Source organism: Oryzias melastigma, unplaced genomic scaffold (assembly GCF_002922805.2).
Source record: "Oryzias melastigma strain HK-1 unplaced genomic scaffold, ASM292280v2 sc00184, whole genome shotgun sequence".
Taxonomy (NCBI): Eukaryota; Metazoa; Chordata; class Actinopteri; order Beloniformes; family Adrianichthyidae; genus Oryzias; species Oryzias melastigma.
The window spans coordinates 570867-593835 of NW_023416879.1; the positions used below are offsets into that span (position 1 = coordinate 570867).

At 42.7% G+C, this 22969-nt stretch overlaps 1 protein-coding gene across 1 annotated transcript; it reads left to right on the forward strand.

The window, feature by feature from the left end:
- Positions 1 to 211: 211 nt before the first annotated feature.
- tppp3 (tubulin polymerization-promoting protein family member 3) lies at positions 212 to 22969 on the forward strand. Its single transcript, XM_024261200.2, has 4 exons — positions 212 to 306; positions 3343 to 3543; positions 8105 to 8258; positions 20925 to 22969. Exons 2-4 carry the CDS (start codon positions 3356 to 3358, stop codon positions 21117 to 21119), a joined length of 537 nt encoding a protein of 178 aa, XP_024116968.1. The 5' UTR covers positions 212 to 306; positions 3343 to 3355; the 3' UTR covers positions 21120 to 22969.

The window sequence follows — 22969 nt, forward strand, 5'->3', positions numbered from 1 at the left end:
TTGATCATCCGCTCGTGTGCAATTTTATGATTTTCTTTTGTAACTATCATTTCTATAATTCAGCTGCTTCATGTTTTCTTACTTTCTGTTTCTGTCGCTGGTGCTCATGAAAGTATGAAGGTTCATTGTCAGTGTCACTCGCCCAGCCGTAGAACCAGCCCTCTATTTCCCTGGTCTCTGTTTTGATGTTTCTCTCTGCGTAGGGCGGGATGTCACCATGGCGACATAATAAACAGATGATAACAAGCCCTCCAGTGTGGGTCTGAGGCCGAGAAAGTGAGCAGAGAGACAGAGGAGGACGGACAGGTAGGACGCTGCAGAGCATTTTACAGACACTCAGTTGCACAGATACAGACATGGTGTATTTTTTATATCAAAAGATTTTGATGGTCAGCTTTACTTTTACCCTAAAAGGGTCCTGATCTGTTGACCTCACAGGTGACTGCAGTAATTGTTCAGCAAGTGGTGAAAATATCTGGGAAAAATTATTTTGTTTAAAAACTCTTAGTGCCAAAATTGTGTGATTCCTCTATTAAATTAGTGTTTTGCACTGGTTCAGATCAATTTAATGCAATCTCTTGAGGATCAAATAGCCTTTTGAGGCATTTGTGGCCATAGCTTGCAAAAATGCAATTTCTTGATTCCAAGGGAATTTCAAAGCTGTAGTGAGGCAGCTTGACATCAGCTGATAGTTAAAATAATTGTGTATGTCGTATATAATCACCTTTACAATGTGTGATTGGGTGTTGGTGGACTGCAGCTTTCAACACAGCATCAAGTGGTGAGATCTGTGAAGAAACGACACAACAGCACACAAACCTTGTTAAATGCTTCTGACTAATGTGTTTGTGGCACAAATGCTGAGGTCAATTTGAGTCATACTTGAGACTTAAAATGAAGGCCAGTTCTTCCCTGCTTGACACTCGGCATGAAGGAGTTGGATGGGGGTTAAACCATCAAATGGTTCCTGAGTGTGGGCTGTCTCTACAGCTCACTGCTCCTCCAACGGATGGGTCAAATGTGGAGGTGCATGGCAACTAGAAAGACTTTAACTTATTCATTCTTACTTCCTGAGTGAAAAGCATTTGCTTTTTTAGAATCAGCCTTTAGTATTCAGCTTTTTAAGCCAAACTAAATAGTTTCATGACTTTGTGTAAACTGAAATACAGCTACAGTGTTGTCTGCTGTCTTGACATGTAAGCGTGACTGAAATTCCTCACACCGCCGTGAAATACAGTGTTAGACATTGCACTTCTTTAAATGGCTATTGTTGATACTGAAGGTGGATTACAAAAAGGAGCAAATTTCCATTTCCAATAAAAATCACATTGAAATCCAAATAAACTTTCTGTCTTGGCCACAAAATCTCTTTAACATTTCTGAAACATTTTTGGGGGAATTGGATTACAAAAGGTCCTCACCTTACTTCATCCTACTTAATTCCCAAGTTTCACAACACTGTCGAGTTGATTGAACTCCAATCAGTATCGCCACACTCCCTACGCCTTCATTTTGGCTATCCTGCGAGTGTTATCATAGATTATTGGTCTTTTGCATGAATGTTTGTGTACAAAGCAAACTGGCTCAGTAAATGTAAACATACATTCAAGAATGTGTCATTGTAATGAAAGGTAAATTCCTTTCAAGTTCACCAGTCTATGACCTGATTCCAGCAAAAAAAAAAAATTGTCCTATGGAGCTATTTTACTAATATAATGAATTAGCAATTTCATCTAGATGGATCAATCAAAATAAATTTATTCTGCTCTTACACAAGCCAGGAGGATTCTATCAAATTTCTAAACAAGCTTTTATTTGTCTCTCCTTCACACTTAACATCAACAACAACAGTGGGCTGAACTTTATCAAACTGAAATGTGAATGGATTTGACTTTTATTATTGTTTATTTATTTTAATTTTTGTTTTTAATTATTTAATTTACACTTGATTATCTTGAAAAAATACAAGGAATGTGGAAAACTTCACCTACACTGTTCAGAACCAGGCACTTATCTGTGAGTCAGACTGGTGGAAGTTTGGGACAAAGACGTCCAGGATCGGTTTTAGGTCAGTAAATCGGATCAAATCTCATTGTTCAGAATGAAACATTTATCATGAGCTGAATCAAAACCAAAAAAAAAAAAAAAGAATCAAATAGTTCTTAAATTAATTATTACATCCTTCGTGATATCAAATGTTACTCTGAAATAAACAGTTTTTCATCCAAAGTGATTGGCTATAACTTATAAACTAATGAAAAAAGATCGACTCTTGTGAGTATTGGTGGCAGCTGTCACTCTAAAAGCCAGGCTCTATTCATGTGTGAGTTTTAGGTCTGATCTTAGATCTGATCATTGGTCCAGGGGTGTCAAAATTCAGGCCTCAAGGGGAGAGAAGAAGATGGCAACAAAGGAAGCAACATCATAAAACAACCAGGACTAAGTGATAAACTAGAATGGGCGGGGCCTGTCAACACACACACTCTATAGTTACACACACACTTGTTGGCCAAAATAGTCTCCACATTCAAACTAGTCAATGTATTCAATGCAGCTGTAACTGAATGGGTTTTGCATACAAACCCATTCAGATAAAGACTTGGGGAGCTCTGATTTAACAAGAAGAGCAGCACGTTGAAAAATGATAGGACCCAAAATGTCCATTTTTGACACATCTTAACTATACATCAATATGTGACTTGGGAATGAAAATATGTTGATTTAGGAAGATGTAGGCATTATTGTTTTATTACTGAAGTACAGAAATTGGCACAGATAAGTAACTGAAACCAAAACAAAAGAACCGCTTTGGCACCAGAACTGAATAAAACCCAATTGGTGCCCAAAAATATAAAACACACCTGATCCAGGTAATCAACAGTAAAGTCTTCGACTGGCCCTCCAGGTCTGGATTTGGACAATCTAATAAAAAGGTCTTAGGAATATGAGTGATTGTATTTGAACATCATGATCATAGAATGATATCTAACAGTGAAAGTCATACTGGTCTTTGAAAGAACTGCAGACGTTTGGTTCTTCTTACTGGGTGTCAAGTAAAAAGGAGACCGCTTGATTCTTTGTTTAAAAGGTGGGACAGAAAACAAATTCCATGTGAATTCAGGTTCAGAATGTCATCTGGAATGCAAAGTCAGTGACCACACAGAAGAGAATCTTTGGCACAGAAGGAAGTGCTAGTGAATTTTCCTCAGCTGTTTCAACAGAATGATTAAAAATTGGAATGAAAATTGAAATTCTATATATTTCATTTGTGAATGCAGTCCCCAACAACATCTCAACATGGGTGATTTTCACGTGTTATTCTCTCTTCCTTCCGTCTCACAGGTGCTTTCTCATCATGGCTGAAAATTCAGAAGAGGATGAGCTACTAACAGCGTTTAAAAAGTTTGCCATTCACGGAGACACTAAAGCAACAGGGAAGGAGCTCAACGGGAAAAACTGGGCCAAACTCTGCAAAGACTGCAAGATCATTGATGGCAAGCATGTGACTGGCACAGATGTGGACATCGTCTTTACTAAAGTCAAGTGAGTTTTATGTTTCCAGGTTTTGTGTGGATAAAAAGGAGTTTTATTTCATGCAAAACAGCATTAAGTAAGTTTTACTCTTTAACCTTCAACAGAAACTTAAACTGACAACACAAAAGACAGATCATCTGGATTCTCTGTTGCCCCTCGCACAATACAGAACACAGTGAATAATGGCATCTTCAGCATGTAACAGATACAAGCAAACAGAGTTGTTTACAATTAGACTTCAAACAGCATTGATTACATAGGGCAGGCATCTGCACTCCTTTCTAGATAAACACAGGTGAGGAGGGTGGATATCCAGAAGGAGCAACAGCTCGCCAGAAAATCACCAGGAGGCAGTTAGAGAAGAAAACCAAACAGTGTCACATTTAGCAACAAATCTTGTTTGGCATGTTAAGATCATCAATGTCTTTTCTTAACCACATTGCTCCCCCCTCTCTGGTTAATTACTGGTAAATGGGTGGGTCTTCTAGTCTATTTCTCATGAAGTGACAGCATCACTGAACATGTGTGCATTTTGACTGTCTTGTTGTTCCTGATGAGTTTATTTAGTGACAGTCTTCTTAGTGTTACCTGGTTATGTTTGCACAATTGGAGGAGGTTCAGTCTCTGAGACATTTTTCCAGTTTGGTTTATATTCTCCACATTTGTCAGGATTTGTATTTACTTTTATTGACCTCTTTGTTCAATACACTTAGCAGCATTTTCTACTTGCTGCAGTTTTTTGTGAATTTGCGATCCGTTCATCTTGGAAGACAGAGGAGGAGCTGGACACGCCCCCAGCTGTGAGCAGATTCCAGCCAAGGAGAACGTCTGGAGTCCGGCTGGATCAGCTTCGCAATTACACTCCTAAAACATCTTTTTCTGTCATTTTTTGCCACTAAGGCAATTATGAATATTTGTGAAAAAAAACAAATAGAAATGCTTAAAAAAAGCAAAATTCCGGGAATAATTTCAAATGGACAGCAGTGCGTGCACGCACCATCCACTCTGCTCTGCAGTTCACACCAGACGAGCATTTTTCCCTGATGGTCGACAGGCGCTTCTGCTAGAGCTTTTTTTGTTTTTGCCATTATGGATAATAAGTTAATAACCTAAAGATAATATGTTCCTGCGAAGAACTGGTCTCTGCCTCTCTGTTGTTGTTTTACACCCAAAACCCAGCCCCGCCCACCCGCTCTGGAGTCGGCCCACTACGTTGATCTTTGTGTGTGCGTGTTGCGATTGTATGTTTATTTTCATCTATACAGTCTGTTTAGATATAAAAAATGATCACATTTGTCAATTGTGCCATTTTATTGTGAAAAATTGGTTATATTTTGAAAAAAAAAAACAAATTTTCTTATGTATGTTGATGCAACTTCCTGCCAGAATTGACGCTGATCGCTCGCGGCTCACACACAAAATAGACCAGATGCCGAAATGATCCGCTGCACGCCGCAAGCCCTCCGTGGAGGACCGCGCCGTTCGGCACTTGGTGTGAACTACACCCTTCCGCGCGCTTCCGCGTCCAGTGTGAACAAGGCATTGCTTAGATTTTTTGGGCTTTTTATGGTCATGTCCCTGGTTTCCCCACCGAAATTACAGGCTGTCTTTCTTAATGATCGCCTCTCTAAATATCACGCTGATCTGGCTAAGCACGCAAGAACATTACGCAAAAAAAACAAATCCACAGCACGTGGATTCTGAACTCCAGAATCTTTGTAAAATCCCTCAGACCACCGGACCTTACGAAGCCTCTGGAAATAAAATCCATGAAAGACTTTGAGAACTGTGGGATTACGCATGTTTGACCCTTTAATTCAAGCAAAATGCGAACTCAAAAAAAAAAAATGCTGAAGGTGAACTCTGACCCGATTCTGAGCTGCTGAGACCTTCACAGTCTCTCAGTCATAACAACGAAGAACGATTACGTGGCCTTAAACTTGTTCCTAAACTGTGATGTAGCACTGATTCTGCTCAAACTACTGATCCTTTTCTTTTCAACTTATTTTTTTGTTGTTATAATCATTCTTTGATGAATACAATCTGCACAAAATATTTTTTTTTTATTAGAATATTTTTTTTCTCCATTTACTAATGAAGATGATTTTTTCTCATTACTTTTTCAATTTTTTATAATAATTCTTTGATTGATACAATCTGCACTAATTGTCTTTTTTTAATGAGAATATTTAAATTTTTACTACATTAACAAATTAAGATGACTTACTTATTACTTTTTGTATTATCATAATTCTTTGAATACAATCTGCACAAAGTGTCTTTTTGTCAATTAGAATATTAGATTATTGTTACTGATTAATATAGACGATTTGTTGTGGATGCTTTGAAATTTACGTAAATGATATTCATGTTTCTTAATAGCCTGAATCTATTAATATTAGATATTAAGTCCTGAACCGGATATTTATTATTCATGTAGAGAAAATGGTCGAGTCGGGGTGGGATTATATAAGTTTGCTTCCTTCCACTCCCTTTCAAGCGATCTACTTGTGATTCATTAAGTGATATGTTCTGTCATGTATTATGACCTGATTGCTTGATATAAACCATTTCATTAATTTATTCATGATGTAGTAATCTTCAGTAAACACAGCAGTTTAGGTGGAGCAATGACGCAGCAATCACCAACGTGATCTCTGGAATCTCCAAAATGGCAAACGACTCTAGCTCCGGTGCACGTTTTCTGTGGAGCGATGAACCAGCATTTATGTTAAATGAAACTGTTTGCCAACCTCTCCTCCATGCCATGATGTGGTGAGAACCTGTCTTCAGTCTTAGTCTTTGAACAATCTGTCTGGTAAATTCTGGCCTGTTATCTGAACAAATCCTTCTGACTTCCTTACAAGGTACAATATTAACCAAGTGCAGAAAATAAGCCCCCACTGGACCAGTACAATAAAAGCACCTTCAGGGTATGACATGGGGGAGTCAGGGATGGGCAGGCATAACAGAGGCTTTAAGATGCAACAACTCTATTCTTCACAGACAAACTACACTCAGCAGCCACTTTATCAGGTCCACCTTGCTAGTATTGGGTTTGACCCCCTTTTGCCCTCAGAATTGCCCTAATCCATGGTGGATTCAACAAAGTACTGGAAATATTCCTTAGAGTTTGGTCCATATTGACATGATACCATCACATTTGCACATTTGTCAGCTGCACATGCATGGAGGAGCAGCAGCTTTTCTCTGTGCTCTGTTCCTCTGACATGATGTGATCTGGAGGAGGATCAATTCTGGAGGGAGAAGGACGAGGAGACAGTGAAGAGAACCAAGTGGTTAGAAAAAAGTAGCATCAACTAGTATTTAAATGATTCTAATGAACACTCCTGCATGCAATTGGTCTGATTTGTTATTGTGACAAAGAGGCTGAGACATTTGGATCCATGTGCAAATGATTTATTGAGCAAGGGCAAAAAAATGAACGTAGTCAGAGCCCAAGCAAGGGTCAAACACAAAGAGCAAGGCAGTATGGCAAATAAACAGGAAGGAGTCAAAACATGGAGAACCAGAGAAAGAAGGTATGCACAGACTGTTCGAAAACTAAACAAGACTTGGCACTGAGCAGAGGTTGGAGGGTGAAATATATGCAGAGTGGTTGATGAGATGATGAGAGACAGAGGAGGAAAGCTTGCACCAGAGAGTGATGGATCATGGGAGGTGTAGTAGAGGCAGGGAGCAGGGACTGTCAGTACTCTGGTGGTTGGAGGTAGAGATGGATGGTTGAACACTAACAGTTATAAAAATTAGGTATATTTGAAAAAAGTTGACATAATCTGATAAATCTATGAGGTTACAGTATATTCATTGGTCTTACTCCTACGTTTGGTGCATCAAGACTTTTAGGTTAACTTCTTCTACCAAAGCTAACATACCCGCAACTGCAATCTTTTGAGGTGAAGAATGTGGTGTTTAGTGATATCAGCATGTGACCATCGCAATAACAGACATTAGTTCTCCTATTTAGAGCACAAATAAAAGATTCACCACTTAACAGTCTACATCTACAGTACAATAGAACATCCTTCTCCTCCTTAATGTGAATGCACACCTCATGCTGTCTGAAGATGCCAACTGAAGCTAAATCTCTAAATATATCTCCTCTGGTCAAACCCTCATCAGAAGTGTCACCAGCAGCTGGTCTGAAATAAACACATTGATTACAGGTTCATCAGACTGCTACAACACGCTGTCTGTCCTATTTCTCTATCTCAAAGGAAAACTGTCAAAAGTCTGTCATGTTGCATAAAGTTTATCACCAATACAAAGCAAGAGCAAGTGGTTAGTAATTATACTGTATTATGCAAAAGTACACATCTTTATTTGTGACTAAAGGTTAGCTTTATTCTGTAGTTTCTACCAGCATTTTCTAATGTCACCTTTCAGAATCTACATGAAATGATTTGTTGAAAACATGTTGAACAGAGTCCACGTTTTAATTGTCTACATCTTTTGAGTTGCTTCCATTTTTTGCTCTAAATATTATTACTCATGGATGCCATGATGATGAGCCAGAGCTTGTGGTCTTCATCTATGTGTCAATGTACAGGCAGAAGACAGCTCGAGTCATCACCTATGAGGAGTTTCAGCAAGCCCTCCAGGAGCTGGCTTTTAAGAGGTTCAGAGATCAAAGCCAGGATGATGCTTTTCAATCCATCTGCAAGCTCGTGGAGGGTCAGGGACCAGCCAACGTTGGGGTGACGGTGAGAAAAAAACCTTTACGCAACATCCCAGCATCCCCAAGAATGTTAGAAAAACAAATGTTCTTCCAAATAGACAATGATGATAGTTCCTGTGGTGGTGATCAACACTTTACTGAAGTATACATGAACACATTCATAATCTTGTTGTCATTGAAGTAAGATAAGTGATGATGATGCCGTAACTCACATGGCCTACAAAATGTGCTTCTATAGAGCTCCACAAACAAAGACAACATAGTGAAGCTAACATAGTGAAGATCCTGTTTTGAATGTCTCTTTGTCAGGTGCTTTAAAGTTGATTCCTATAAAATGGGTGCTAACAAGTAATACGGAAAGTGTTCAAGTGAACTGTTGCATAAAAGTTTATTTTATGATTTCCTCAACGGAGTTTTCTCATGTACATTTAGGAATTAAACATTTATATCAAAGAGAATGCATCTCCGAGACAAACTGGCAACACAGCAATATTTTAAATAGTAGAAATTTCCAGAAACACATCTGTAAAAAAATAGGCATGGAAAATCAGTGAAATCTGGGCATAAAAACTGTATCTTCTGCTCTTTCAAAAACAGCAGAAGGAGAGGTGTACTCACGTTAACATGAAACAGTAAACATAAAAAAAAAATCTAAGGACGACAAAGACGGAAGAGAAAAAGATTACCAATAACAATACCATTGTTAAACTCTTAATTGGTATTCAACAAAAAATACTACTACTGTGTGAAGAAATGTTGCTTTGTATATGTGATTGGAACACAATTCTTAACAACTCTAAGGACACAAGTCCTGAAAAAATACAAGTACATTCAAATCAAGCAACCTCTACACTCTCATAAAAGATACTGGTCTGTGTGATGTGCGGAGGAAGCAACAATTGTCACAGAAAGATTACACTCACTATTACAGCTCTTTACACTGGTAACCTGTCTGTCAGAGACATAGTCTCTCGGCTGGCCTGGGTCTTCCCTTGGGCCTCCGCCCGGTGGGACATGCCCGGAACACCTCACCAGGGAGGCGTCCAGGAGTCATCCGGATCAGATGCCCGAACCACTTCAACTGGCTCCTCTCGATACGGAGGAGAAGCGGCTCTACTCAGAGCTCTCTCCGGGTGACCGAGCTTCTCACCATATCTCTAAGGGAGCGCCCAGCCATCCTGCGGAGAAAACTCATTTCAGTCGCTTGTAGTTGGGATCTCGATCTTTCGGTCATGACCCAGAGCTCATGACCATAGGTGAGTACTGGAACGAAGATCGACCGGTAAAGCTCTCTTTTCACCACAACAGACCGGTGCAGCAACTGCATAATAGTGGACGCCGCTCCAATCCGCCTGTCGATCTCACGCTCTGATCTTCCATCACTCATGAACAAGACCCCAATATATTTAAACTCCTCCAAATGAGGCAGGAGGACTCCACCCACCAAGAGAGGGCAAACTACCTTTCTCCGGTCGAGAACCATGGCCTCAGACTTAGCGGTGCTGACCCTCATCCAAGCTGCTTCACACTCGGTTGCAAACCGCTCCAATACATGCTGGAGGTCCCGGTTTGATGGAGCAAACAGAACAACATCATCTGCAAAGAGCAGAGAGGAAAACCTGTGGTCCCCAAACCAGATCCCCTCCGGCCCCTGGCTGTGCCTAGAAATTCTGTCCATAAAGACTATGAACAGAACCATTGATAAAGGGCAGCCCTGCTGGAGTCCAACATGCACCGGGAACAGGTCTGACTTAGTGCCGGCCATGCGAACCAAGCTCCTGCTCCAGTCGTACAGAGACCGGATGGCCCTGAGTAAGGCTCCCCGGACCCCATCCTCCCAGAGTACCCTCCACAGGACACCACGGGGAACGCAGTCGAACGCCTTCTCCAAATCCACAAAACACATAAACTGGATGAGCGAACTCTCACAAACCCTCCTGCACTCAGAATAGGGTGTAGAGCTGGTCCACTGTTTCACGACCAGGACGGAAACCGCACTGTTGTTCATGGATTTGAGGTGGGACTATCGGACAGACTCTCCTCTCCAGTACCCTGGCATAGACTTTCCCAGGAAGGCTGAGGAGTGTGATTCCCCGGTAGTTGGAACACACCCTCCTGTCCCCCTTCTTGAAAAGGGGAACCACCACTCCAGTCTGCCAGTCCAATGGTACGGTTCCTGTTTGCCACGCAATGCTGCAGAGATGTGTCAACCAAGACACTCCCACAACATCCAGAGACTTGAGGTAATCAGGGCGAACCTCATCCACCCCTGGAGCCTTGCCACCGAGGAGCTCTTTGACTACCTCAGTGACCTCAGCTTGGGTGATGGACAGTTCCACCCCAGTGTCCTGAGCCTCTGCTTCCTCAACGGAAGGTGTGTCAGCAGGGTTGAAGAGATCCTCAAAGTATTCCTTCCACAGCCCGACAATGTCCCCAGTTGTGGTCAATAGATCCCCACCAGCGCTGAAAACTGCCGGTACCTGTCAGCTGCCTCTGGAGTCCCACAAGCCAGCCAGGTCTGATAGGACTCCTTCTTCAGGTTGACGGCATCCCTTACTTCCGGTGTCCACCACCGGGTTCGGGGGTTGCCGCCATGACAGGCACCAGAGACCTTGAGACCACAGCTCTGGAAAGCAGCAGAGACAATAGAGGTGGAGAACATGGTCCACTCGGACTCAATGTCACCAACCTCCCTCGATACCTGCTTGAAGTTTTCCCGGATGTGGGAGTTAAAGACCTCCATGACGGAGGGCTCAGTCAGACGTTTCCAGCAGACCCTCACACTGCGTTTTGGTCTGCCGAGTCTTTCCGGCCTCCTCCCCCGCCAGCGAATCCAACTCACCACCAGGTAGTGATCAGTGGACAGCTCTGCCCCTCTCTTTACCCGAGTGTCCAAAACACACAGCCGGAGATCGCCTGAAATCGATCATCGATCTCCTACCTAGGGTGTCCTGATGCCAGGCGTATTGATGGACACCTTTGAGTTCGAACATGGTGTTTGTTATGGGCAAACTATGACGTGCACAGAAGTCCAACAACAAAACACCGCTCGGGTTCACGTCAGGGAGTACATTCCTACCAATCACGCCCCTCCAGGTGCCACTGTCATTACACACGTGGGCATTGAAGTCCCCCAGGGGGATAACGGAGTCCCCCGTTGGGGCACTTTCCAGTACCCCTTCAAGAGACACCAAGAAGGCCGGGTACTCCGAACTGCTGTTCGGCCCGGCCAAAACTACAGTCAGAGACCTGTCCCCCACCCGAAGGCAAAGGGACACAACCCTCGTCCACCGGTGCAAACTCCAACACTTGACGGCTGAGCTGGGGGCTCACGAGTAAGCCCACCCCAACCCGTCACCTCTCACCATGGGCAACTCCAGAGTGGTAGAAAGTCCAGCCTCTCTCAAGGGACTGAGTTTCAGAGCCCAGGCTATAGCTATGAGCCTAACTATATCTAGCCGGTATCTCTCAACCTCTCACACCAGCTCAGGCTCCTTCCCTCCTAGAGAGGTGACATTCCATGTTCCAAAAGCCAAATTCCATGACCGGGGTTTGGGCCGCCGAGGCACTTGCCTTCGACTGCCACTCAAACCACAATGCACCGGCCCCTTCAGAGCTCCCCTGCAGGTGGTGGGCCCACTGGGGAGTGATCCCACGTCGCTCCCTCAGGTTGAACCCGACCGGGTTCCGTGGGAGGAGCCCCGGCCACCAGACGCTCGCCTCTGAGCCCCAACCCCAGGCCTGGCTCCAGGGTGGAGCCCCGGTGACGTCAATCCGGGCGATGTAGCGGAATCACTTCAGAGCTCCCCTGCAGGTGGTGGGCCCACTAGGGAGTGATCCCACGTCGCTCCCTTGGGTTGAACCCGACCAGGTTCCGTGGGAGGAGCCCCGGCCACCAGACGCTCGCCTCTGAGCCCCAACCCCAGGCCTGGCTCCAGGGTGGAGCCCCGGTGACGTTAATCCGGGCGATGTAGCGGAATCACTTGTGTTGTCACTCATAAAGGGGGTTCTGAACCGCTCTTTGTCTGGCTCGTCACTCAGGACCATGGGAGACCCTACCAGGGGCAGAAGCCCCCGACAGCATAGCTCCTGAGATCACTCGAGCACTCAAACCCCCTCCACGACGTTAAGGTGGCAGTTCAAGGAGGGGACGTTAGAGGAGAGAGGGACGTAAATCCCATGTTGTAGCAATAATAAGATATTAAAACTACAGAGACGCTAAAATGATGAGATAAAATGCAGTGCGGTTCACTGTTTTAGCAGCAATAGCCTGAAACTGGTTTTATAGGAGAGTTAAAGCATCAAATACCGGACACACAGCTGTGCATATCTCCACCAGATACCCGTACGCGGTACCTGAACCGTACTAGCTTTCTTTCAGCCCTTGGCACAAATAGCTTCTTGCATCCTTGTACTTTACACTGTGTCATAAGGCTGAAGTGTCGCTCCCTCTCCTTCTTCTTTCTCTTTTTTTTTTTTTTTTTTTAAATCAGCGGTTAGCATCTATGTTAAACACACTTTTCTTGCATGATTGTGTTAAAAAAAAAACAAAAAAACCTTTAGACTAGAAAAATACAGAAAAAAATTAAACTGCACCATTTTTAAGACCAATATATAAATAAATTAAGGCTTTTTAATGGTTTTTAAAGCCTATTTCTAAATTTTCAAATTCAAGTCTTTTAAGACCTTTAAGACCCCGCGGGAATCCTGTGGAGCCTCAAGAAGCAACAGCGCTTGGTCAGAAGGGAAGAGCTGGCAAAAAAGATTAGAGAGGTTAAAATGAATGATCAGACTTAACAGGAGAAGCAATTGATTCACAAGGAATTTTTTTTATTGGGTTCCAGAGCAACCAAAATGCTAGCAAAGCACCTAAGATCACTAAAGATACGTTATTTAGCTCACAAAATCATGAACTAATCCACCATTAACATACATTATGAATCAGACAAAATGTAAAACATGTTTTTAGATCACTATAAAACTTTGTATAGCTAATCTGATTCAGTAAATGAAAAACAAATCGAAGACTTTCTGGGAATAATAAGACTGGAAAAATCTTTTGGTCCAGACCGAGTTCTGAACCTTGCAGTTGGTCTGTAGTCAGACTGGTGTCAAGTAACCTTTCCTGTTTCAAACCAAACCTTTTGAACAAAACTATGTGACTACAGAACTCTTTGGTCATTGGCCAGGAATGACGTGGGTGGGGCAAAGCAGCTACAGACAGAAATTATGGAAGCCCTAAGCTAAGTAGAGATTGTTCCATCCATCCATTTTCTAGACCATTTTGTCACTTTCGGAATTACGGGGCTACCGGAGCCTAACCTGCCACTTCTGGGCAAAGGCAGGGTACACTAGGGCTGTGGATCATTGCTAAGGTGGCAATTCACAAATCGAACCACAATTCTTAATTTTTAATATAAAGTTTGTTTCTGTGTTTGTCTTTTTACTGGATGTATGAAAATTAAAATATCTGTATTAAATCGCCATCATTTCTACTTTAATGAAAAACGGGAGATCAGAATCAACAAAACTGATTAAAAAACCCACAAAGATTTAGATAGAAAAAATTTGTTTGTCATTTTATTTCATTTTTTGTCAACCTTCTGTTTAAGTTCAGCAGTAATATAAACAACATAAAAATTCATATATGTTTTTGATCGCGGGCTGCACGGTGGCGCAGTGGTTAGCGCTCTTGCCTCACAGCAAGAAGGCCCCGGTTCGACTCCCGGCTGGGACCTTTCTGTGTGGAGTTTGCATGTTCTCCCCGTGCATGCGTGGGTTTTCACCGGGGACTCCGGCTTCCTCCCACCGTCCAAAAACATGCTTCATAGGTTAATTGGTGACTCTAAATTGCCCCTAGGTGTGAATGTGAGAGTGTATGTGTGTGTGATTGAGGCCCTGAGACAGACTGGCGACCTGTCCAGGGTGTACCCCCCCTTCGCCCATCAGCAGCCGGGTTAGGCTCCAGCACCCCCGCGACCCCGAAAGGGACAAAGCGGTCAGGAAGATGGATGGATGGATGGATGTTTTTGATCATTTAACCGCAAATTCTGAAAATTCTCTGCAGAGCTTTCTATCCCCAAAATTCTTCGACATTTTACGCTCTAAGCGTTGCATATTGGTGCAGAGCCCATGTAAAAAAAAGTAGTTATTTTCCGCGGCAGAATCAGCTGATTCACGTTGAATACATCCGGCTTTCAGCAGCGTGAGGCTGCGTTATTCCCCTTCAGAATAAGATGGAGTTACGTAATTGCATCAACTGTTGAGGAGTTACCATACCAAAATCAAGTTTTTGCTCCAGTGTTAAAGCAAAGTAATGTTTTCATGTTTCATGTTATGTCAGCGAGCAGAGCTTCAGTCTCAGTTTCTGAATGGAAAAATGCTCTCGCTAGTCTTATTTTTAAAACCGGAAGCTTCCCCTACACAAAGATGTGTTTACTTCCGGGGATAGTACCACCGCTATTTCGGCTTTGTTTTAGTTCATAAACTTAAAATCCAACATTAATCTGCATTTCAAAACAAAAATACATCGTCCCCAGATATCATTTTGATATAATTTCACTACACTCTACCATATTTATAAAGATCGATCTTGGACGTCGTGAATATTCATATTTGAATTTTCAGGAGCAAATCGCAAGTACTTGACGAAATGGATAATCGTTAGAACCCTAGAGTAGACCCCGGACAGGTCGCCAGTCTGTTGCAGGGCCACAATCACACAACCATACACACTCACATTCACACTAGGGCAGGGCAATAAAACAATAACAATATATATAGTGACATAACTTTTTCTCTATAGTAAAGTTAGACTATCACAATTTACTTTTATTTTAAATTACACTTGCCATTTGCAAGCATCTTCGCTTTTTGGGAAATAAAAGTTAAAGGGTTAATCAACATTTGCTCAAACTTAGTCATGTTTAATAGCTCTTCTTTTGGTGAATTTCTAATGTCCTCTCCTTCTCTACCGTATGCGCACAAGGTAGTGGAACACACCCTCTGGTCCCCCTTCTTGAAGAGGGGAACTACCACACCTGCGTGCCAGTCCAATAGTATACTTCCCATCTGCCACATAATCCTTTAGAGACGTGTCAGCCAAGACACTCCCACAGCATCCAGAGACTTGATGTACTTATGGTGGACTTCATTCAGTCCCGGTGCCTTGCTCCAAAGGAGTTAGTCAACTACCACAACAGGCACCAGAGACCTTGTGACCACAGATCTGAACAGCAGCGGAGGCAATAGAGTTGAAGAGGACGGTCCACTCAAAATCAATGTCACCAACCTTTCTTGGTACCCGTTTATAATTCTCCTGAATGTTGCTGTTGTTGTTAATGTTAAAGACCTCCTTGACAAAGGCGTTCCCAGTATAGGCCCCTCACAGTACATTTACGTCTGGCAAGTCTTTCTGGTTTCCTCCCCCACCAGCAAATTCAACTCATTACCAGGTAGTGATCAGTGGACAGCTCTGCCACTTTCTTTTCCCAGGTGTCCAAGATACACGGCTGAGGGTTGCCTGAAACAAATACATAGTCCATCATCAATCTCCTGCCGAGGGTGTCCTGATGTATCTTTTGATGGACACCTGTGAATGTTTGGTCAAAGGTGGATTTGGATGTTGGATTTCCCAGGTCGATAATGAACAGTGAATCGGTCGGTAAGAACCATCGGGTAATCCTGGAGTTGTATCTTTCATCCTTTCCATCCATTGGAGGGCTCGGTGGTCCGTCTCCAGACTGAATTCTCTTCCAAGCAGGTATTTCAAAGTGTCGATCGCCCACTTGATGACCAAGCACTCCAGCTCTACTGTGGAGTACCTGGTTTCTCTTGGAAAGAGTTTTCTGCCGATGAAGGCCACTGGTTTCCTCTCTTCACCATCACCCTGGAGCAGAACTGCACCTAATCCTCATTTGGAAGCATCAGTCTAAACAGTGAAAGACAAATTAAAGTCTGGGCTTTGCAGAACAGGCTCACCAAACAAGGTCTTTTTAAGATCGTGGAAAGCCTTTTCATGTTCCTCGCCTCACACAAACTTAGCCTTTTTGATGCTGGTAAGGTCACTGGTGCAGCCCTCTAAGAAAAGTTTGGGATAAATCTTCGATACCATCCTACGACGGCTAAGAAGGTTTTCACCTGCTTTTGCATTTTTGGTCTCTCTCTCATTCGAATAGCCTCCACCTTGTCTTGAACAGACTTAATTTCTCCACCACCAAGGATGTACACCAGGTACTGCAACTCTGACTTGGCAATGGCGCATTTTGTTGGATTAATGGTCAAACTGGCTTCCTTGATTCTCCCTAGGACAGCAGCTAGGTGGCTCAAGTGGTCCTGCCAAGACTCACTGAAAATGACAATGTCATCAAGGTAAGCTGCGGCGTATGTGTCCATACCTGCTAAGATCTGGTTCATTAGCCGTTGAAATGTGGCAGGGGCACTATGTAGATCAAAAGGCATTTTAGTGAATTGCCAGAGACCCTGTGGAGTCCTAAAGGCCATCAATGGCTTTGCAGCATCTGACAACAGCACTTGCCAGTAGCCTTTACAAAGGTCCAGGGTGGTGATAACCTTTGCTTGGCCAACTTGCTCAATGAGGCCATCCAGTCTGGGAAGAGGATAAGCGTCAAATTTGGACTGGGCATTTATCTTCCTAAAGTCAATGCAGAATCTGATGCTTCCATCCTTCTTCACCATAAGCACGACAGGGTTGCTCCATTCACTGTTGGAAGGCTCAATTACACCCATTTCCCGCATGACAGCAGTCTCCTCTTCAAAGACAGGTAACAGTTTTTGTGGGATGCGGTACATTTTGTCACCAATAGGAGTGTTGTCCTTCAGCCGAATGTGATGCTCCACCAGGGTTGTTGAACCTGGCCTCTCCTGGAACAGATCTGCTGGAATAACTGTCTGCAGGTCATTCTGCTGAAGCTGAGAAAGGTGAGAGAGATCAAGAGATGCAGTGTTATACCTGGCAGGGGTAAACTCCTCTACAATGTCCTCTTCATTAGTCACACACCGGACAAACATCTGCTGTTAAGCAGAAACTTTCCCAGTTTTCCACTCTTTTAACAGATTGATATGAAATGTCTGTTTGGGTATTCTGTCTGGCATGTGGATCTCATAGGTAGTAGCGCTTAATTTCTTCAGCTCTGTAAGTGGACCTTGCCATTTGGCCAACAGTTTATTGTCGACAGTAGGGAGAAGTAATAACACTTGCTGACCTGAGGTGAACGACCTCTCCCTGGCTCCTTTATCATACCAGGTTTGTTGTCCTTGTTGGGGCTTCTCCAGGTGGGTTTTGACCAGCTTTGCAGTTTTCTCCATTTTGTCCCTCATTTGAAGAATGTAGGTCAAAACACTGGTTGCCTTTTCCTGAGACCCAACCCAGGAGTTCTGCAGCACGTCCAGTGGACCTCTCACTTGTCTGCTGGAGAGAAGCTCAAAAGGTGAGAAAGTTGGCACCTCCCTCTAGGCAAATAGAAAATACGGGAGCCACTTGTCCCAGTCGGTGGAGTTAGCAGAGATAAACTTTTTCAACATACTCTTTAAAGTTCTGTTGTACCTTTCCACCAGGGCATCTGTCTCCAGGTTAGGGGTGTGCCAAAATATCGATATTGCGATATATCGCGATATTTAGTCCTGCGATCGATTCTCGATGGGTTCTCACCACGTATCGATTATATTTTTATTTGAAGAGGTTGTAGCGCTTAGCGCGCGCTGCATCGGACTTTTAATAGCGATGCACGCGCTCATTCGGGAGAATCACCGGTGAGATACATGCTCTGTAGCGCATCTGTGAAGCATGTCTACCTGTCAGCATTTATCCTCCATCTGTAGCAGATCCAGCCGGTAAGAAGTGACTTTGTCTGAGCACTAGAATGTCAGCGATCACTTACTTCCTGTTTGCTGTGTGAACTGGGCGCGCGCTTCGCAGTTGTTTGTGTACACTTCAGGTACCGTTGGAATTTTCGCTTTCATGCACTTCAATGTTTAACCTGCTGGTGTACGGTGTAACTTTGGTAAATTTATAATGTGACGTTTTCAAACAATGTAATTACTTGTTGCTAATGTTAATTTAAAGTAATTCTTAAATAAAAAAAAAGCAGGATTTGATGTATGAACTGAAATTTAAATGTAATTAAAATAAAGTACATGAATTCACTGTAAAATTAGGGAGAATGCCAATTAATTGAAGCACTTAAAATTATAGTTATTGCCATTATTATGTGTGTTTTAAGGATTTTACCTATTGACTGCTGACTGACCAAATGGAAAACGTCGATTATTTTAATAGTCGATTAGTCGAATAATCGTGACAGCCCTATTCCCAGTCCTCTCTGAGGTTATTCATCTGAACTTGTCTCCATCTCTTTTCTTGCTTCACGGCCTCTCGGTCCGACATGTCACTCAAGTCCATGTCCATAGGCAGAGAATGCTCCTCACCTTGGTGTGTGTCTATTTGAGCCCCACACTGTCTTCTGAAGCATCTTCAACGTCGTCGGTTCTTTGGGCTCTGGTATGTACTTCTGGTCTCATGCTTTCACCACTTGATACTGATCACCTTTAGGCGGCCTGCTAACATCCCACTTCTGACACCAAAATGTGAAGGTTGCCCATAGGTGGACCCTCAGCATGTATGGAAAGCTGTTGGTGGACTCAAACAGCTTTGTGCTCAGACATGGTGTTCGCTACGGAAAAACTAAGACGAGCACAGATGTCCCACAGCAAAGCATCACTCGGGTTCAGATCTGGGATACTATACCAATCAAACCCCTCCAGGTCCTACTGTTGTTGCCCACATGGGCATTAAAGTTCCCAAGGAGGACAATGGAGTCCCCCGTTAGGGCACTTTCCAGAACCCCTTCGAGAGATGCCAAGAAAGCCAGGTACTCCTTATTGCTGTTTGTCCATGAGCCAAAACCAGAGTCAGAGACCCATCTCAAGCCACCCCATCCCCACCCACACATCCCCACCACAAGCCCCACCCCCCATTGGTGAAAAATTTGAGAGGGATAAAATACTTATTTCCTGCACTTTAATTTATGGAAAAAAACAGAGGTATTCACCAGGAAAGCACATAAGCACCACACAGAGAAGAGTCAGCTGAGATTGATGAATCTGAAGAGACACTTATGACTTATACACCACACTTTTCCATCCATCCATCCATCTTCCTCCGCTTCATCCGGGACCGGGTCGCGGGGGCAGCAGTCTAAGCAAAGATGCCCAGACTTCCCTCTCCCCGGCCACTTCCTCCAGCTCCTCTGGGGGGACCCCGAGGCGTTCCCAGGCCGCCACACCACACTTTTTTAAAAAACTATTGTTTCACCTTTATTCTGTGTTGAGATTAGTCTACTTCGGTCTCTGGTTCACCCCTGGGCATGTGTGCCATGTGTGAAACAAACTATTACCACAACAACACTATTATTAAGTGTTTAGACTAATTCAGTCTTGCCTGCTAGATGTGGAGGCTGACCCTTTTGACTCATCTCTAGATTATTTTTAATGACCACGGATGAACCTAGGTATTCCCTAAAACAACAAATAAACAAAGTATTCATCAATGAGGATGTAACGATTCTTCGAGAATTGGTAAAATAACGATTCATACTCGTCAACATGTTCATCGATGCAGGAAAAAACAAAAAATCAGGTGTGTAAGCATGCAGGTGCTTACACAACGGCCGCACAATCAAGCAGACACCTTCAATGAAAAGTTAATGCAAATGCGCGCGCACCAGAAGAATTCCTGGCCTCCGCGCACGGAGCGTGCGTTTCTACGCAAGTTTTTAAGTTGGATCGCGAGCTCAACGCACAAATCGGCACGCACTGAATGCGCTGAATGCTCAACCCAGTTCAAGGTGCTTACACACCGGCCACATGCGGTGTTTATGAGCATGTGCTCAGCAGGTGTATCCACACCAGAACAGAGCGCTCACACAGGTATCAGCAGGAGGAGAATCTTCTTCCACTGTATTTTTACTGTTCATTAGTGCTCCTCCACCACCTACAATAGAGAGGACCTTGGAGCAAAAAGTCAAAGCAGTGAAAATGCCCCAAATCTTGCGCCAGGCTTTTCTGTTTTCATGACTCTGTCCTTTAATGTCTGTATGGATGTCAAAATACTCCACCCGGACACAAACTGCAATGATTCATTTCTCTTTCATGATCATGTTCGGTCCTTCCGTGCTTTGAAGCAGACGCTACCCATGCACCACTCCCAAATCCAGGTCCCTGATTGGTCATTGTGCTGCGCTGCTGCATGAAAATGTTGAACCGGGTTTGTGTGGAGCGGTTGTCACATGAATGGAGCACAACATGAACAGAGTATGAAAGGATTTCCGCGACCCCGGAAGGGACGAAGAAGTCAGGAAAATGAATGAATGAATGAAAGGATTTGTGATCATTTCAGTATTATGTATAATTGTTTATTTGTATTGAATCCTTTCTGTTAGAAGGAAAACAAACAGTTTGATGTAAGGGTAAAAAGAATACATAGTTGGCCTTAAAATACCTTTAATTCAATATGTTGGAAAAAAGGTTTTGAAAAAAATCGAAATCGTGACTTTAAAACTGTGAATCAACTTGTGGCTTGGCTGAATTGTTACATCCCAAATCACCAATAGCTCTTTTAAAGAAAAAATTCTTAACCTAAGCCTAACACTGTTCCTTCTGTTGTTTGCATCAGAAAGCTGCAAAGATTGCTGCAGTGGACCGTCTGACTGATACGTCCCGCTACACCGGATCTCACAAGGAGCGCTTTGATGAAAGTGGTCGGGGCAAAGGCAGAGAAGGGCGGGAGGAGATTGTGGAGAATACTGGATATGTGGGAGCCTATAAGAATGCTGGGACATTTAACATCAAGAAGAAAAATGAGAAGTGATTAGGTGGGAGCTGACTGGAAGTTCTGCTCCACTGTTCCAACTGGACCAAACCGTGAACTGTAACCATGTATGTGTGTTTGTGTGAGCATGCAAGATTTAGTCAGAGTCTGATAAACTGTATCCTAATCCTGATCATTTTTTGTCACATTTAAGAATGCCAAAGTTGTATGAGCAGTGATCCCCACAGGCAGGAGAGGTCAATGCATGTGTTTTTGCTTCAGTGTTTGGGCAGAGGACTGTTCCATTTCTTTTTCTAGTCCTTTTCGGAGGCTCCATAATGACTAAGGCAAATTAGCTTATCAGAATAGTTTTTATTATATTTTTGAACCAAGGCTTTCCCTGAAATTTGTCTAAAACACTTTTCATTCTTCTGCCTCTTGCATCACCGTGTGCGATACTATATGATGACTCTGCCACTGAAAAGCCCTCCAAGTGTGTGAGGGTCAGTGTGCAAACTGCAGCCAAGTAGAAGATAAACAAGACTATCTTTAGGACTATTTATTTGCATCACCACCTGCCTGAGAAAGACCACAGAACAGGGACCAGGGCCTCCTGTAGAAACAAACTGGAAGCTAAGAATAAGCAGTGCATGTGCATACTGTGAAATTAGTTAAAATAAGACATTTCTGTGCAAAACACCAATGTTTACGCAGGCCTAATAAAAAAACAGCCCAAGTTTAAGAACAATGCAATAAATGTTAAAACCATTGACTGTATATAGTGGACTTAACTGAGTGACCACCTCCCCTCTCATTCCAAATAGAAAGTATCTGTTGGTTCCAAGAAACCGAAATTCCAAAGACTTCTATAGAGAAATAAACTATGAAGTGAATGATTTGTTTTTCCAGTGTTTTCATAGAGAATGAGTTACAATGTGTTCTACTTTAGAAAACAAAAAAAGGAGAAGACTTACCTGCAGTGTCATACATCCAATGAAGCTTAAAATGAGGGAAGCTGTGATGATGAGGCAGATGAAACAGCATGTTGATGCATAACTAAATAAAACTTTACTAAAGCAACTAGGTGTGTTTGACTTTAAAATGACACAAAACAATACTTCACACAGAAGAAGACTTTGTGTGCTGCTTAAAAATCAGGTGGGTGATTGTCAGACTGGAGTCAGTTGAGTCAGTACTATGGATCCGAGCGATTGTGGAAGCTCGCCTGGCCAGGTGGCATTGGTGGAAGTCGCTGATCAGGGAGGGGGCAAGGATGTTGTCAGCAGCAACTAGAGATGTCCCGATCAGGTGTTTTTGAGCCCGATCCAATTTTGAGTCATTTGATTTGTGGATTTGCCAATACAGAGTCCGATCCGATACTTTTGTAACATATTTAAAACATGAATAAATTGAATAAACAGATTTGTGTTGTCCCTCATTTATATTTCATTAACCTTCTTTTACCATTAAAAACTTAAATGGAACACTTGTGTGAAGTAGTTTTAATTAATAACTTAAAATAAAACAAATATATAAAAAAATAACTATTTTCTAGATATACAAGTAATAATTAGTCATGTTAAGAAAGTTTAGTGACTTTAGCTTTAATATATTTAGAGCTATTGAACATTTTTGACCAAATGTGATTCATGTCCTCATTTAGAATTCTTAAAAATAAATTATGACTTTGTTTTAGCATAAAATTTAATGAGTGTTCATGGCTAGCTGATGGTAGAACAATTTATTAGTTTTTTTTAGATTATGTAATTCCTTTTTAAGCTCTTAAGATATGATGGGTATAAACAGAATTGTACACCCCAAAGATGTTATGTCCCAACAATGAGGGTATGGCTGATTTACATATTTAGATTTTAAGTTAATATTTATGATGGTGGTTAAAAAAAAAAAAA